The 13,299-nt window shown below is 49.5% G+C and overlaps 1 protein-coding gene and 1 pseudogene across 1 annotated transcript in view; both read right to left on the reverse strand.

Moving 5' to 3' along the window:
• Ttc7a (tetratricopeptide repeat domain 7A) overlaps positions 1 to 13,299 on the reverse strand; it is a 102,491-nt gene that overhangs the window by 83,998 nt on the left and 5,194 nt on the right. The window contains 4 exon segments of the mRNA XM_076942469.1: positions 7,017 to 7,107; positions 7,109 to 7,140; positions 8,126 to 8,294; positions 11,638 to 11,801. Coding sequence (XP_076798584.1) covers positions 7,017 to 7,107; positions 7,109 to 7,140; positions 8,126 to 8,294; positions 11,638 to 11,801 — 456 coding nt within the window.
• Positions 9,874 to 10,329, reverse strand: LOC117717317 (coiled-coil-helix-coiled-coil-helix domain-containing protein 2 pseudogene; annotated as a pseudogene).

Here is a 13,299-nt window from a genome sequence, read left to right on the forward strand (position 1 = left end):
GAGTTTTAACATAATTTTTACATTGTCTTTTGGTCTCATGTAGCCCAGGCTAGCTTCAGGGATGACCATGAACTTCTGGTCCTCCTTTTAAGTGCTAGGATTACAAATCTACGCCACCATGCCCAGTTTTATGTGGTGCTGGGAACAGGCCCAACCTTTAGATATACTAGACAAGCATTTTACTGACTGAGTTACATTCCCAGCCCTACTATTATTTTTTAAAGATGTATTTAGTTTATTTTACGTATATGAATGTTTTGCCTGCTGCCTGGTGCTTGTGGACACCAGAAGAGGGCATCACATGCCCTGGGACAGGAGTAACAGGTGTTTGTGGGCCACCATGTGAATGCTTGGAACAGAATCCAGGTCCTCTGCAAGAGCAGCAAGTGCTCTTAACCACTGAGCCATCTTTCCTGCCAAAAGTTTTCAAAGTTATTTTTAAAATTAAAAAAAAAATTAAAAATATTTTCATAAAATATTTTGAAATAATTTTCATATGGGGTCTCTGTGATGGCCAAATCTACAGTTCTCCTGCTTCAGCCTCTGCAGCAGCTGGGGTTGCAGGTGAACATCCTTCTCTCCAGGCTCATGGGTGAAGAGGAGCTACCTCAGGAAGAACAGATTTACTCCAAGACCCCTGAGGTAAAACCCCGGAATGGAGAGCAGATGCCAGTCTGTTGCCTTTAGCTCAGCCTTCCAGTGTCTTCCTTTGCCCTCAGCACCCACCAAGGCTCTCCGAATCCTAGGCTCTCTCACCTACCACTGGAGTGTCTGACAGCTGAGCTACAGCTGTCTACACTGCTGAAGGTAGGTCCAAGTACGCATGCTGACTTCCCAAATGCACTCCCAAAGCCCACACCCCTAACTGCTTATGAGGACAACTTTCAGTCGCAGGAGAGGTGTTATGGGTCAAGTGTAAAATGTCCCACGCAGGCTCATGTTAGCTGGTGGCACCATCTCAGGAGCACACCCCTAACTGCTTATGAGGACAACTTTCAGTCGCAGGAGAGGTGTTATGGGTCAAGTGTAAAATGTCCCATGCAGGCTCATGTTAGCTGGTGGTGCCATCTCAGGAGGTTGGCAAACTGTTACAAAAAAAGGTCTAGCTGCCAGACTCAGATCTCTAAAGGGTAGGCCTTTAGGGTTACAGCCTGGCCTCAAATCTTATCCAGTTCTCTACTCCGTGATCAGACAGTGTGAGCAAGCAAGCTTTTGTCATCAGGTATGGTGGTTTGAATATGCTTGGCCCAGGGAGTGGCACTATTTGGAGGTGTGGCCTTGTTGGAGTGGGTGTGTCACTGTGGATGTGGGCTTTAAGACCCTCATCCTAGCTGCCTGGAAACCAGTCTGCTCCTGTTTGCCTTCAGAACAAGACGTTGAACTCTCAGCTCCTCTAGCACCATGCCTGCCTGGATGCTGCCATGATCCTGCCTTGAAGATAATGGACTAAACCTCTGATCCTTTAAGCCAGCCCCAATTAAATGTCCTTTACAAGAGTTGCTGCGTTACGATGTCTGTTCACAGCAATAAAATCCTAACTATGACACCCGTGAACAAGCCACTCTGCCATACTATCTATTCCCACCATGACAGACCCTCTCATACGAGGGCCAAAGGGAACCTTTCCTCCCTTAAGTGGCTTCTGTCAGGTATTTAGGTACAGTACTGAGAAAAGTAACAAAAAAGGAAGCTGCCACATGTGTCCCCAGCCCAAGGCTTCCCTCCCATGGGGCCATCACGCCTTCACGGTTGCAGCCAGTAGAAGATGCATCTGTATCTTGTTTAGTGTCTCTCAGCACAGTTGGCATTTATTGTACACTAGGTGAGCCTAGGTGAGCAGGCAGTGAACACACCCGGCCTCCTCCTCAGATCCCCCCTCTCTAGCTGGAAACCAGCACCTCACTCTGGGGCCCACAGCCTGGGGCCAAGGCAGTGGCATCCTTTCCCCACAAGCCAGACAGCCTAGACCTTGGGAAAGAAGCCAACACCTAATTCCTGCCATACCAGGGCAAAACACAGCAAAATACAACCAGATATGCTGCCACATCCTGGAAGCAGCTTAATAAGTCATCAAATCCCCGATGAGAACAGGGTATTTTAGGATTGTACTGGCAGAAAGTGAACAGAAACAACCACTATCAACACACCTAAGTCCTTGAGGAGGAAGTGGGCCGGCTTGGGCTCCAGAGCTCACATAACTGCTTACTTTGCTTCCTCCTCCCCCAGAGTTCATTACAGTGAACGAAGGTCACATTTCTTCAGAGCTAATGAGCTGGCCTGCCCAAATCTGAACAGGAGAAATGAAGCCAGTTTGGCTGAAACACAGGGCAGTGCTGGTCCTGAGGGGCCCCCATACCTATCCTTAGTTCCACCATAAATAAAGCAACAGTGATTCCTAAATTAGGAAGCAATAGCTAAGGTCTGGAAGGCTTAAGGCAGAAAGTATGCCTGAGAAGCAGGGGTCTCTGTCATCAGCACACTGAGGTACCAGAAAAATGGAAGGGGCAGGCTTGAAGAGAGGGGACGGAAGCCAAATGCACTCTGAGCCTTCTGGTGCCTAACCACTGCAGGTCCAAGATGCCTTGGAGTATCTTAGAGCTTGTTAAAACCTCAGGGTTTAGAGAGAAGAGGGTAGCTTGTTTCCTGGGCCCACAGAGGTCTCGGACTTAGACCTCTGAAGTGGGGAACAGACCATGGAACACTCTAGGATGGAGCAACCCTCATCCAAACCTCTAGGACACCAACCAAGATACCTGAGCTTCTCTGCCAGTTCTCTGTTCCCAGTGCCCTCTCGGTGGGACAGCTGGCACCTCCCCATATGGCCATCACCAACTTCCCTGGGTTTTCTCCTTGCTCGGAGCTATCAATGGTCCATTCCAGGTTTAGATCACATTCCTAGCTCACTGGGAAATGAGTCAGGCAGTCCCGCTCCCACAGTGGCTCCCACTGGTACTCCTTGAACATAGGGAATGAGCCCAAAGCTGGAGTCAGTGAAATCTGGGCTCACATCATGACCGTGCTATTCTGAGTGTGACCTGAGAGAGCCATTGCAGCAGAGCTTTACCTCTGTTCCTTCTACTTACTGTGGCACCAGCACCCTGATCTCCCTCTGAGGAGTCATCCCTACAAAGCAGGCCAGAAGATCAGACAAGGGAATCTCACCCTGGTCCACACCAGCATTCTAGCTGTGGTTCACCTTAATAGGCATCACCAAGCCATGATGGATGAGAAGCTTCCACAGACACTTTCTCCCTCTGAGGTTGTAAGTTCTGGTCTATAAGACCAGTAAACCTGAAGATTTCCCTATATCCAGTTATGCCCGATTCCATTCAACACTCACACCAGACCACAGGACACCTGAGGTGTTCTGCTCACACCAGACCATAGAACACCTGAAGTGTCCCACTCACACTAGACTATAGGACACTGGACCATAGAACACCTGAAGTGTCCCACTCACACTAGACCACAGGACACCTGAGGTGTTCTGCTCACACTAGACCACAGGACACCTGAGGTGTTCTGCTCACACTAGACCACAGGACACCTGAGGTGTTCTGCTCACACTAGACCACAGGACACCTGAGGTGTTCTGCTCACACTAGACCACAGGACACCTGAGGTGTTCTGCTCACACTAGACCACAGGACACCTGAGGTGTTCTGCTCACACTAGACCACAGGACACCTGAGGTGTTCTGCTCACACTAGACCATAGGACACCTGAGGTGTTCTGCTCACACTAGAACATAGGACACCTGAGGTGTTCTGCTCACACTAGACCACAGGACACCTGAGGTGTTCTGCTCACACTAGACCATAGGACACCTGAGGTGCTCTGCTCATACTAGACCATAGGATACACGAAGTGTCCCACTCACACTAGAACATAGGACATCTGAGGTGTTCTGCTCACACTAGACTATAGGACACCTGAGGTGTTCTGCTGACACTAAACCATAGGACACCTGAGGTGTTCCACTCACACTAGACTATAGGACACCTGAGGTGTTCTGCTCACACTAGACCATAGAACACCTGAAGTGCCCCACTCACACTAGAAGGGGAACTGCCCAGCAGCAGCCCAAATGTTTTTAACAAACTGCCCCCTCAAATGTTCAAAAGGTTGAGAGCCAGGACAGAATCTCTCATGAAACAGGTCTGGGGTCAGCCATGTGGCCAAGACATCCTGGCCATGCAGCGTCCATGGCTCTAAGTTATAGATCAGCCTTCTCTGAGGGTTTCCATTTTCTACTTTTTAGAGATAGCAGACTTCACTGCTGTTAAGACCGAGTAAGATTGGACAGGAAGGACTGGCACCAGGGAGCTCATACCCCCAGTTCTGGCAACTTCTAGAATGCTGCTTCCCTGGAGCCATACCCACAAGGGAGGCTCCGCTCACTTGCCCATCATTCACACAAGGGAACCCACCTAGCTGCTCACCCTTGGCAACCCTAACAGGTGCCTGCTTAATCAACTGCTGGCAAATCATATTTCTTAGTGAAATGTGGACCAGAGACCTCAAGAAACACTAGCGGCCAGACTCCAGGAGGAAGGAGCCCACTGAGTAGACAGAACAGGGTGAACACACCACAAAGGCTCCAAGTGAGCTTGGCAGAGGAGAGATGCTTACGCTGAATAACCCAGGGAGATGCTCGTGCAGGGGCCACTTAGCCTGCCCCAATGCAATGTTGGGGTTCATGGTTAAAGTAAGGAAGAAGGGTAGCACCAGCTGGGACAGTGGCTCAAGAGAAAGCAAGGGACAGAATCTCGGAAATGGCAGGCCTTTTCATGAAGGCATTTCCTTCTTCTATTTTAGTGAGACTATTGTATTTCTCCATTGTTTGGGGCTTCTTTCTACATATATTCATGCACACAGCATGAAAGTCAGATGATACTTGTCAGAAGTTAGTTGTCTTCTCTCACCACGTGAGTCCTAGGGACTAACTCAGGTCACCAGGTATGGTGACCTGAATGAGAACAGCCCCACAGGCTCATACATTTAAAGCCTAGTCGCCAGGGAGTGGAACTTTTATAGGATTTGAAGGATTGTCAGAGGAAGTGTGTTACTGGGGGTGGGCTTTGAGGTTTCAAAAGTCCATGCTGGGCCCAGTCCCACTCTGCATGCAGATAAAGATGTAGCTCTCAGCTACTTCTCCAGCACCACACCAGCCTGCTGCCATGTTGACAATGGACTAAGCCTATGAACCTGTAAGCCAGCCTCCAGTTAAATGCTTCCTTTTAAAGAGCTGCCTTGGTTGTGGTGTCTCTTCACAGCAATAGAACAGTGACTGAGACATTTTGTTTGACGGCAAGAGCCCTTACTCACTGGAATGCCATCACACAAGACAGCCATCCTGCCAGTCCTCTATTCTGAATGAACCTGACATACCCTTGGAGAAGTAGGATTACCATTTATTCCTTGTCCTACAGACAAACATGTGTCAAATGCTGCTCTTTGGACAAAAGAAACCCAAACTACAACTAAGGTCCCTGTCTCAAGGTTCCCAGTGAGGTTTAAAGTCAGCACCTCTGACACTCTGGGAACAAGAGCCCCAGTCTGATAAGGAGTGTACCTTGTGTCCTTATAGGATGCCCTGAGGGCGACAGCCAACTCCCTCTGCTCTAAAGGGGAAGCTATGAATGGGTCTGCGTTCACATCTTTGAGGATGGGAATGGAGGGACCAGAGCAGTCCTGAAAAAGAACAGCAGCTAACATTTGGCCCCATCAAGTCTCCCAGGCTGGCTGGCTCAGGCCCTCCTCAAACACAGAAGCTCTGTCCTCTCCCTCTTAGCCAGGGGTGTACTGGGTAGCACCAAATGAACCCCACCCTTGAAAAAGGGGTGTTGGGGAGATTACTCAGTGGTTAAAGGACTTGCCATACAAACATAAAGGCCAGAGTTGGGATCTCCAGAACCCACATAAGTGCTAGGTGGGAATGACGGCCGCTGTAATTTCAATCTCAGAAGGTAGAGGCAGTATCCTCAGGGCAAGCTCTGTGTTTGAGAGACTCTGCCTTAGTGAGAATGGAAGAAGAGCAATTAAGGATAGTTCCCAACACTAACTTCAGAGCTCCACATGCATGCACACACATGCATGAGGACCCACATATATACACACAAACATGCATCCATGCAAACATGTATATAATTTGCGCGCGCGCACACACACGCACACGCACGCACACACACACATGCATACACACACACACACACACACACACACACACACACACACACACACACGCAAAAATGGAAAAAGAAGAAGAAAGCTATAGTTCAGGCTGGCTCATTCAGAGGTCACCCAGAATCAGAAATAGCCAAAATTGACAGGCTCCTGGGACACGGACAATGCTAGTCCCAACAGAAGCTAAGGGATGTATTGGGTAAACGGCTTCCCTTCCATCACCTCAGTATCTTTATCGAGAACATAAGGATTTGGGGTAATTCCTTCTACCTATAATTCTGAGTACTACACCAGAGGTTGTCTGACTGCCCCAAACCCTGCTCTGTGAGTTCTGGCAGGAGCTACCGCAGCCTCAACTCTTCATGTGTAACCTGGAAAGAAGAGAGCACCAGCTCAGGGGTGTGCAGACTCAGGTGAGCCACACCTGACTTGGCATGAGGATGTAATGGCTGCAGTGACATTACTCTGTGAGCTTGGGGCTGCTGCTGTCACGGAAGCTCTCAAATGAAGCCAGTCCTACAATTAGCCCTTCCCATCTCCCTATGTACTCTCTGGGTGAAGGGACCCACGAGATCCCACAGCCTCGGTTAGGTTACAACAGGCACTCACTGATGGCCTTGTGCATGGTCTCAAGCACACTCAGGCTCAGGCAAACCCCGACATGCCAAGCAGCACGTGTGGTCACTGCAACAGAACGGGGGTGGGGGGCAAGCAGAGGAGTCAGGCAAGTGGCAGGAGAGGACACATGCAGTCACTGAGGGATGGGGGAGCCAGCACAGCCTGCAGTTGAGCGGCCCATTCGGCCCATGCGAGCAATGCAGGATCCTTACCTCCCTGGCAGGACCTCTGACCACCAGGACTGTGTTCCCCCAAGAAGCTGGAGGCATGCTGGAGAGAGTAGAGAGCAGGACACAGAGAACAATACGTACTGAGCAAGGCTGGTAGGAGAAAGACCTGAGAAGGAGCCCCAAGGGAGGATATTCAGTTCAGCATATCCACAGCTGAAGTGGTTCCCATGAAACCCCAAAAATCTGAGTGCCAAACTATGATCACTCCCCAAGCAATCCCCTTGTGGCACAGGGCACAAGCAGAAGAAGGAGACCTCACAGCTGGGCCCTAACAGGTGGGTACCTCCAGCCCAGCTGCCCAGGGAAACTAACTTGGTAGGCTTCCTAAAAATAGTGGACTTGATAGGCATAGGACTCAGGGGGCAGCCAGAGTCCAGGTCCTTTCTACAGAAGTCACAGTTACTCCCATGAGGACCCGAAGCCTATGGAGGAATGCATCTGTGTCAGGACAGGGAGGGAAAACACAGTTTCCTATGTTAACATCACAGACAGGTGGTTCTGGTCCACACTCCAAATGGGTACATTTAGGCAAGGTACATTTCCTCTCTAGGCCTCAATCCTTCTTCTAAAGTGTTCTTTGACCTGGGAGGGTTGAGAAATCCTCCAGGACATAACGTCCTTATCGTGGGATCTCAGTGTCCCCTCTCTGCTCACAGCAGAGGCCCCACACCTGGAGAGTGATACAGCAGGCGGGACAAGAACTGCCACACTCTTTAAGGCTTTCCTGACCTGGTTACACAAGTCAGCAGGTCACGATAACACTGGAAGGGCTGGTATTACAACCTCCTTTTACAAATAGGTCAACTGCAGCCAAGAAAGGTAAAAAGGCATCCAGTGTGGTAACTAGTTGTCAACAAAGGCCAGGTGAGAACCTGAGTCTTCCAGTCCCTTGAGCCCCAGGCTGCCCTGAGCAGCCCTCCTTGAACAGCACAAGTAGCCATGGCCTGGGGTTAACATCTGGACACTGCCTTGCAGTCCCGCCCCCAACATGTTGTTCACTACCCCATGTATGCTGCTGCATGCTCGGGGTGCCTGAGATCAAAGTGGACCAGCTGGGCAGTGGGGGAGCCCAAAGAGGAGTGCGCAATTACCTTTGATGACAAAGGCCTCAGAGAGCAACCGCATCTGATACAGGGGCTTGTTCTCCACGGATATGTCATCAATCCCGGCCCGTGCATACATGCTGATGGCGTCCCGGTATGAGCCCTCCACATAATGCAGCTTGCCCAGGATCAGCATGGCCTCACACATGTACTGTGGCTGAAAGACAAAGATGTGTTAACTGGTTTCCACTCTAAAGCTTCTATCCCTCTCCTACAAGCCACAATTTGCCCAAGACCCTGTTCAAAACTCTCCTCCTCCAGGAAGTCTTCCATGATGCCTGTGCTCCACTGCCTCCACAGCCAAGGGCACAGACTACTGCCTACACTGTGGCTCTTAATGAAATGCTTAGACCGTCCCTAATTGCTTCCTGTCTTGACATCAGGCAGCTGTAGAGTTGGGCCCTGTTCTCTCTCCTGAGCCCCCACAAGCCTCTGATCCAGACTATCTCCCCAGAAATTCAGCACTTATTCTGAATACTTAGGGGCAGGGAAATGAGCCAAATTTTATGGAGCCCCAAATTTACAGTGTGTGTGTGTGTGTGTGTGTGTGTGTGTGTGTGTGTGTTTTGGTGAAATTAGAGAAATTAGGTGAAAGGCTTTAGAAAAAGCTCATGAGGGCCCTAAAGCTGTCACCCATGCCCCTGCATCAGGTCCTTTGGAAGGGGAAGCAGCCACATTAGCAGTCCGGGACAGGATGTGAGGGGCCTGCTGGGCCACAATCGTCATCTTAGCAGAAGTAGGGTGAAGTGCAGAGCCTGGGAGACCTAGAATACCTAACCCAAACCCTGCCTCTATATGCAAATCTCCACCCACTCAGAGGACTCTCACAGCCTCCTTAGGAACTCAGCTACTCGACTTGGCCCTGGCAGAGCTGTGCTCACTGACAAATCAGCCAGTACCACCGACTGAGAGAGGCTGAGCTGAGCTGGCTGGGCAGGAGCCCTGAACGTTAGCGTTAGATGGGAGTCTACTCTGAGATCGCCACTCTGAGCGGTACTTGCTACAGCCTTATGCACAACTTGCCTGTTAGGTCAGGCTCTGGCCATTGCCACTGGTACAAGGGCCAGACTATTTCCCTAGAGATGATATCCTGTTTCCAATCCCTAACCTCTCCCACTGGCTGGAGATTCTCAGTCTTCAGTGGGAAGGTAGGTTAAGGTATCTGTGATCCCAGAAGACCATCCTCCATGCTCATCACCATCGTCTTTCTAAGGGGCCAAGTAAGAGAGATGGGGTGAGACAAAGCCAGGCCCTGCGGAAGCCAACCTTCCATTCTCCATCCCCATGGATCTCTGATGTGGTGAACTCCTATCCTTCATGGCCTTTGCTCAGTCAGAACTTTCCCTATGCCTGCCCAGATTGTCATCTAGTCCCTCAGCCACACCTCCTTCCGGGAGACTCCTCAGTCCCAAGAAGCTCCCTTCTGCGAAGTTCCCACAATGCCTTGCAATGCCTACACATCTATTTCTGTTCTCACTACCTTTAATTCTCAAAGGCTGATTTCTTTTTTTCAGAATAAACCACTCTTTTTTTTTTAAACTCATAATCTCAATACAGTTAGTTCAAGAAGGCCAAACACTTGCCTAGTAACCAGCACTACAAGCCTCAGTAAATGTCTGTAGTTAGATTTCTTTCATGGCCATTCTGAAGCAATGAAGCTGTTAGAAACAAGGGTCCACACTTGTAGTATCAATTATAAAGAACCAATTTTAAATTTCTTCAGCTTGATTCTTTGATTAGATTAAACCATTTGCAATTCTGTACTGCCATAGCACCTTGTTGAAGCCCTCACAGAGCCTGACATCGCTCTGGTTCTGAGCACACTCCAGAAACTCCTTGATCTCTAGAGAGCAAGGTCCAAAAGACTGCTGGTCCTGCAGCTGGGCTCCCTCAGGCTCCATAAGTGATGTCAGGCTTTGCAGGCTCAGCATCACCACCTCTGCTGCAGCCCCCAGTGATGGTGTGACCCAGGGTGTGCCCCACACTGCAGAGCCCACAGGCATACTGGCTGCAGTGATAGCCATCTGGGCCATCAGACCTGGCTGCTGGGGTGCAGCAGCAGGTGAGCCAACTGCAGGTGGTGGAGCTGCTGCTGGAAGCTGAGCTGCATGTGCTCTTCTGGGAGAAGCCCTCACGTGAGGGGCCCGGCTGGCTGGAGGAGCCACCCAGGAAGTGTGGTTTTTGTCTTCCATACAGCATTCTAACTGCTTGTAGTCTCAGTGTTCAGACAAACAGCGAAACTCCCAGAAGTGTCCTGCAATTTCTCTCAAAGGCTAATTTTTAAAAAGCCATTTGTTAGTTTTCTCAAGAAGCCACCTACGTCCCCAGCCAGGGCCCCAGGTAACACATCCCCAGCGGGATGCAGCCCACAGAGCTTCTCAGCTGTGTCTTTGCCTTTCCATGTAGAGGTCTCAAGCGACAGGCTCCCGTTCTCCCTACTCAGCACCATCTTCCTTGTAGTGAAGGAGAGATAATAATACCCATCCCTGGGAGGCTAAGGGCATTAACAGGGCAAAGTCTAGAACACAGCTCTGAACTGCCCGAGACAGAAGCAAGATAAACACAGGCCATGCATGGGCAGTGATTATGACTGTGCTCACAGGTGAAAGGGCACCAAGGCTTGTAAGGACACACTCAGGCCATAAAGAGTGGGTGTTGCTGTTGGGAGATCCCTGTGGACTAATGACAGTTTACGACAGGGCAGCCAAACACTATAGGGACAGTGTCTTTTTCTCTTATGAAGCAATGAAAACCAGATAGTCCCACCGCTGTACTGTGATTTCTCTAATGTCTTCACTTGGACACATTAAAAGTCAGCGACCCCGTGTCTGAATTTTAGGTCTTCTTGGTCTGTTGACCTAACCAGTCAGGATGACAAATCCTGGCCAAGTGGAAGGGTGCCTGCAAGAATTCCTCGGCTTAGGATAAAGATTCTCCATGCTAAGTAAATCTTAAGTTACCTGTCCTGTCTCTGCCTCATGTCCTTGTAATCTAACAAAGTCGCCCAATAGGAAATAACAGATGAGAACGGCTCACTCTGAAAGTGAAACTCCTAGAAGCTGTCCTTCGACAGTCCCAAGATCCTTGGTTATTATTTTATTCCCACTCCAGTTCTTTGGTCATCCCAAGAGCTTGAGATGTCACAGCAGGTGGCACCATATTTGCTAAGTGGTCACCTCTCCCAGGTCACAGAAGTGGGGCTAAAGGCATCATAAAAAGTACCTGGGAAGACTTAATGAGATGCTTCAGTTCAGGAGCCCAGTGAATAGCAGAAGCTAGGGCAGTGGCTTATGTCACTGATCTCCACAGAACAGAGCAAGCTGGGACTTCAGAAATCACCCAGATTGTAGGATTCTGATAAAAGGAGGAGGCACCTCAGGACTGCCTTCCTCGCCTCTTTTCCACATCCATCAGAGATACTTGGGATACACAAGAATCCACCTGCTGCCTAGAGAGCCTGCTCTGCCCTGACCTCTGAGTAAGACAATCTGAAGACTCACCGGCAGCTTCCCATTGTTAAGGATGCTGCTCAGGTGGTCCTTGGCTTTGTTCAGCCTGTGATCAGTCTTCTCCAGCAAAGGGATGGAGTCTTTTATTTTGTCGTGGTGATCCTTCAAACACTGCTCCAGAAGGGCCTCTGCTAGCAGTAATTTTCCAAAGTCATCTGAAAAACAAGTCACAAATCCTTGACTCCTTAAAGATGCATAGTAGATATCCTGAGCCCCGAACCACCCCTACCCAGCACAATGTCTGAGAAAACAAAGGTGCATTTTCCATAAACTTAAATAGTCTTTGAGGATTGAAGGGAGTTCTAACCCAGTGTGGGTGACAAAGCAAGAACCCATGGAAAAACAAAAAGCCCCCACTCAAACCGTGGAAGGGAAGAACTGTATTGTGAGGGCTTCACAGGCCATTTCACACTCTCCTAGTTCCTGAGGTTGCATAATTGATTTGCCCCATCTTAAGGGACATTAGTGGATGACCTAGCAGCCAAAGAGTGAATGTGGCATGTACAGTTTCCATTTTTAAGAGTTCTCTCACATATAGGAGCCGAGTGCATACCTCATCGCCTGGCAAGTAGCTTTAGACTATTTAATTGTGCTTCCCCCACCACAGTGAAATTCCAATCTTGTCACTACCACATTCTGCTACCTGTGACTGACAGACAGACAGACAGACAGACAGACAGACACGCATACATACACACACACACACACACACACACACAACCCACAGGGGAGCCAGGTATCCCAAAAGTCCAACAAGGCAGCTCACTGCCTGCCCCATTACCCAGGAGACAGGCCTAATAAATACCTGTCAGGTGAGTCAGATCTCCCAGCTTTCCGGAGAGGAAGCCAATAGACTAGGGCAGCTATGTCAGTTGCTGTAGTACCTCCAGGAGCATCTCCTCTGTCCCACCTTTTCACAATGCTTTTAGCTGTTACACTGCTCTCTTCTTCTGAGAATCACTGCCCTTGCTCAGTTCTGGAGCCATGTCTGCAGCCCTCCTGTGAGGAAGCTCCATCCCGAACAATACCAAGCAGCCCTAAACCTGGATCGCAACTGTACCGTCCCACAGATGGGTTTACCCTGAGGAAACACCATCAGATCCTTTGCTGCCAACCTCAGGATTTTAAAAGTTAACATTTTGAGGATTTGCCTTTAAAAGTACTCCTTTCCAACCATCATGGTGTGCTGATGAAACCTAAGTTGAAGAAACTTCTGGAAGATGCCTTTGCACATGTGTAAAACAACCAACTCATAACTCATATCCAGCAGTATGTATACTAGCAAAAAAACCCAAACGAACAAGTAGACGCTTTATGCCCATCAGTGGGTCGCTGATTAAAATCCCGTATGTCCATAAAAAGGGGCACCCTGCACCCACAAAATGGAGAGAGGGTGTTCCGTATGTGCAACTGTGGGAAGAACTTCAAGCTAAACTGGTAACAGTGAGGAAGAGGCAGGCAGATCTCTGAGTTTGAGGTCACTCTGGTCTACATAGTGAGATCACGGTGAGGCCTTGTCAAAAGAAGGAAGGAAGGAAGGAAGGAAGGAAGGAAGGAAGGAAGGAAGGAAGGAAGGAAGCAAGCAAGCAAGCAAGCAAGCAGAGTGAGCAGGTCATGGTAGTGACACCCCTTTAATCCCAATAGCAGCACCAG

Source organism: Arvicanthis niloticus, chromosome 11 (assembly GCF_011762505.2).
Source record: "Arvicanthis niloticus isolate mArvNil1 chromosome 11, mArvNil1.pat.X, whole genome shotgun sequence".
Lineage (NCBI taxonomy): Eukaryota > Metazoa > Chordata > Mammalia > Rodentia > Muridae > Arvicanthis > Arvicanthis niloticus.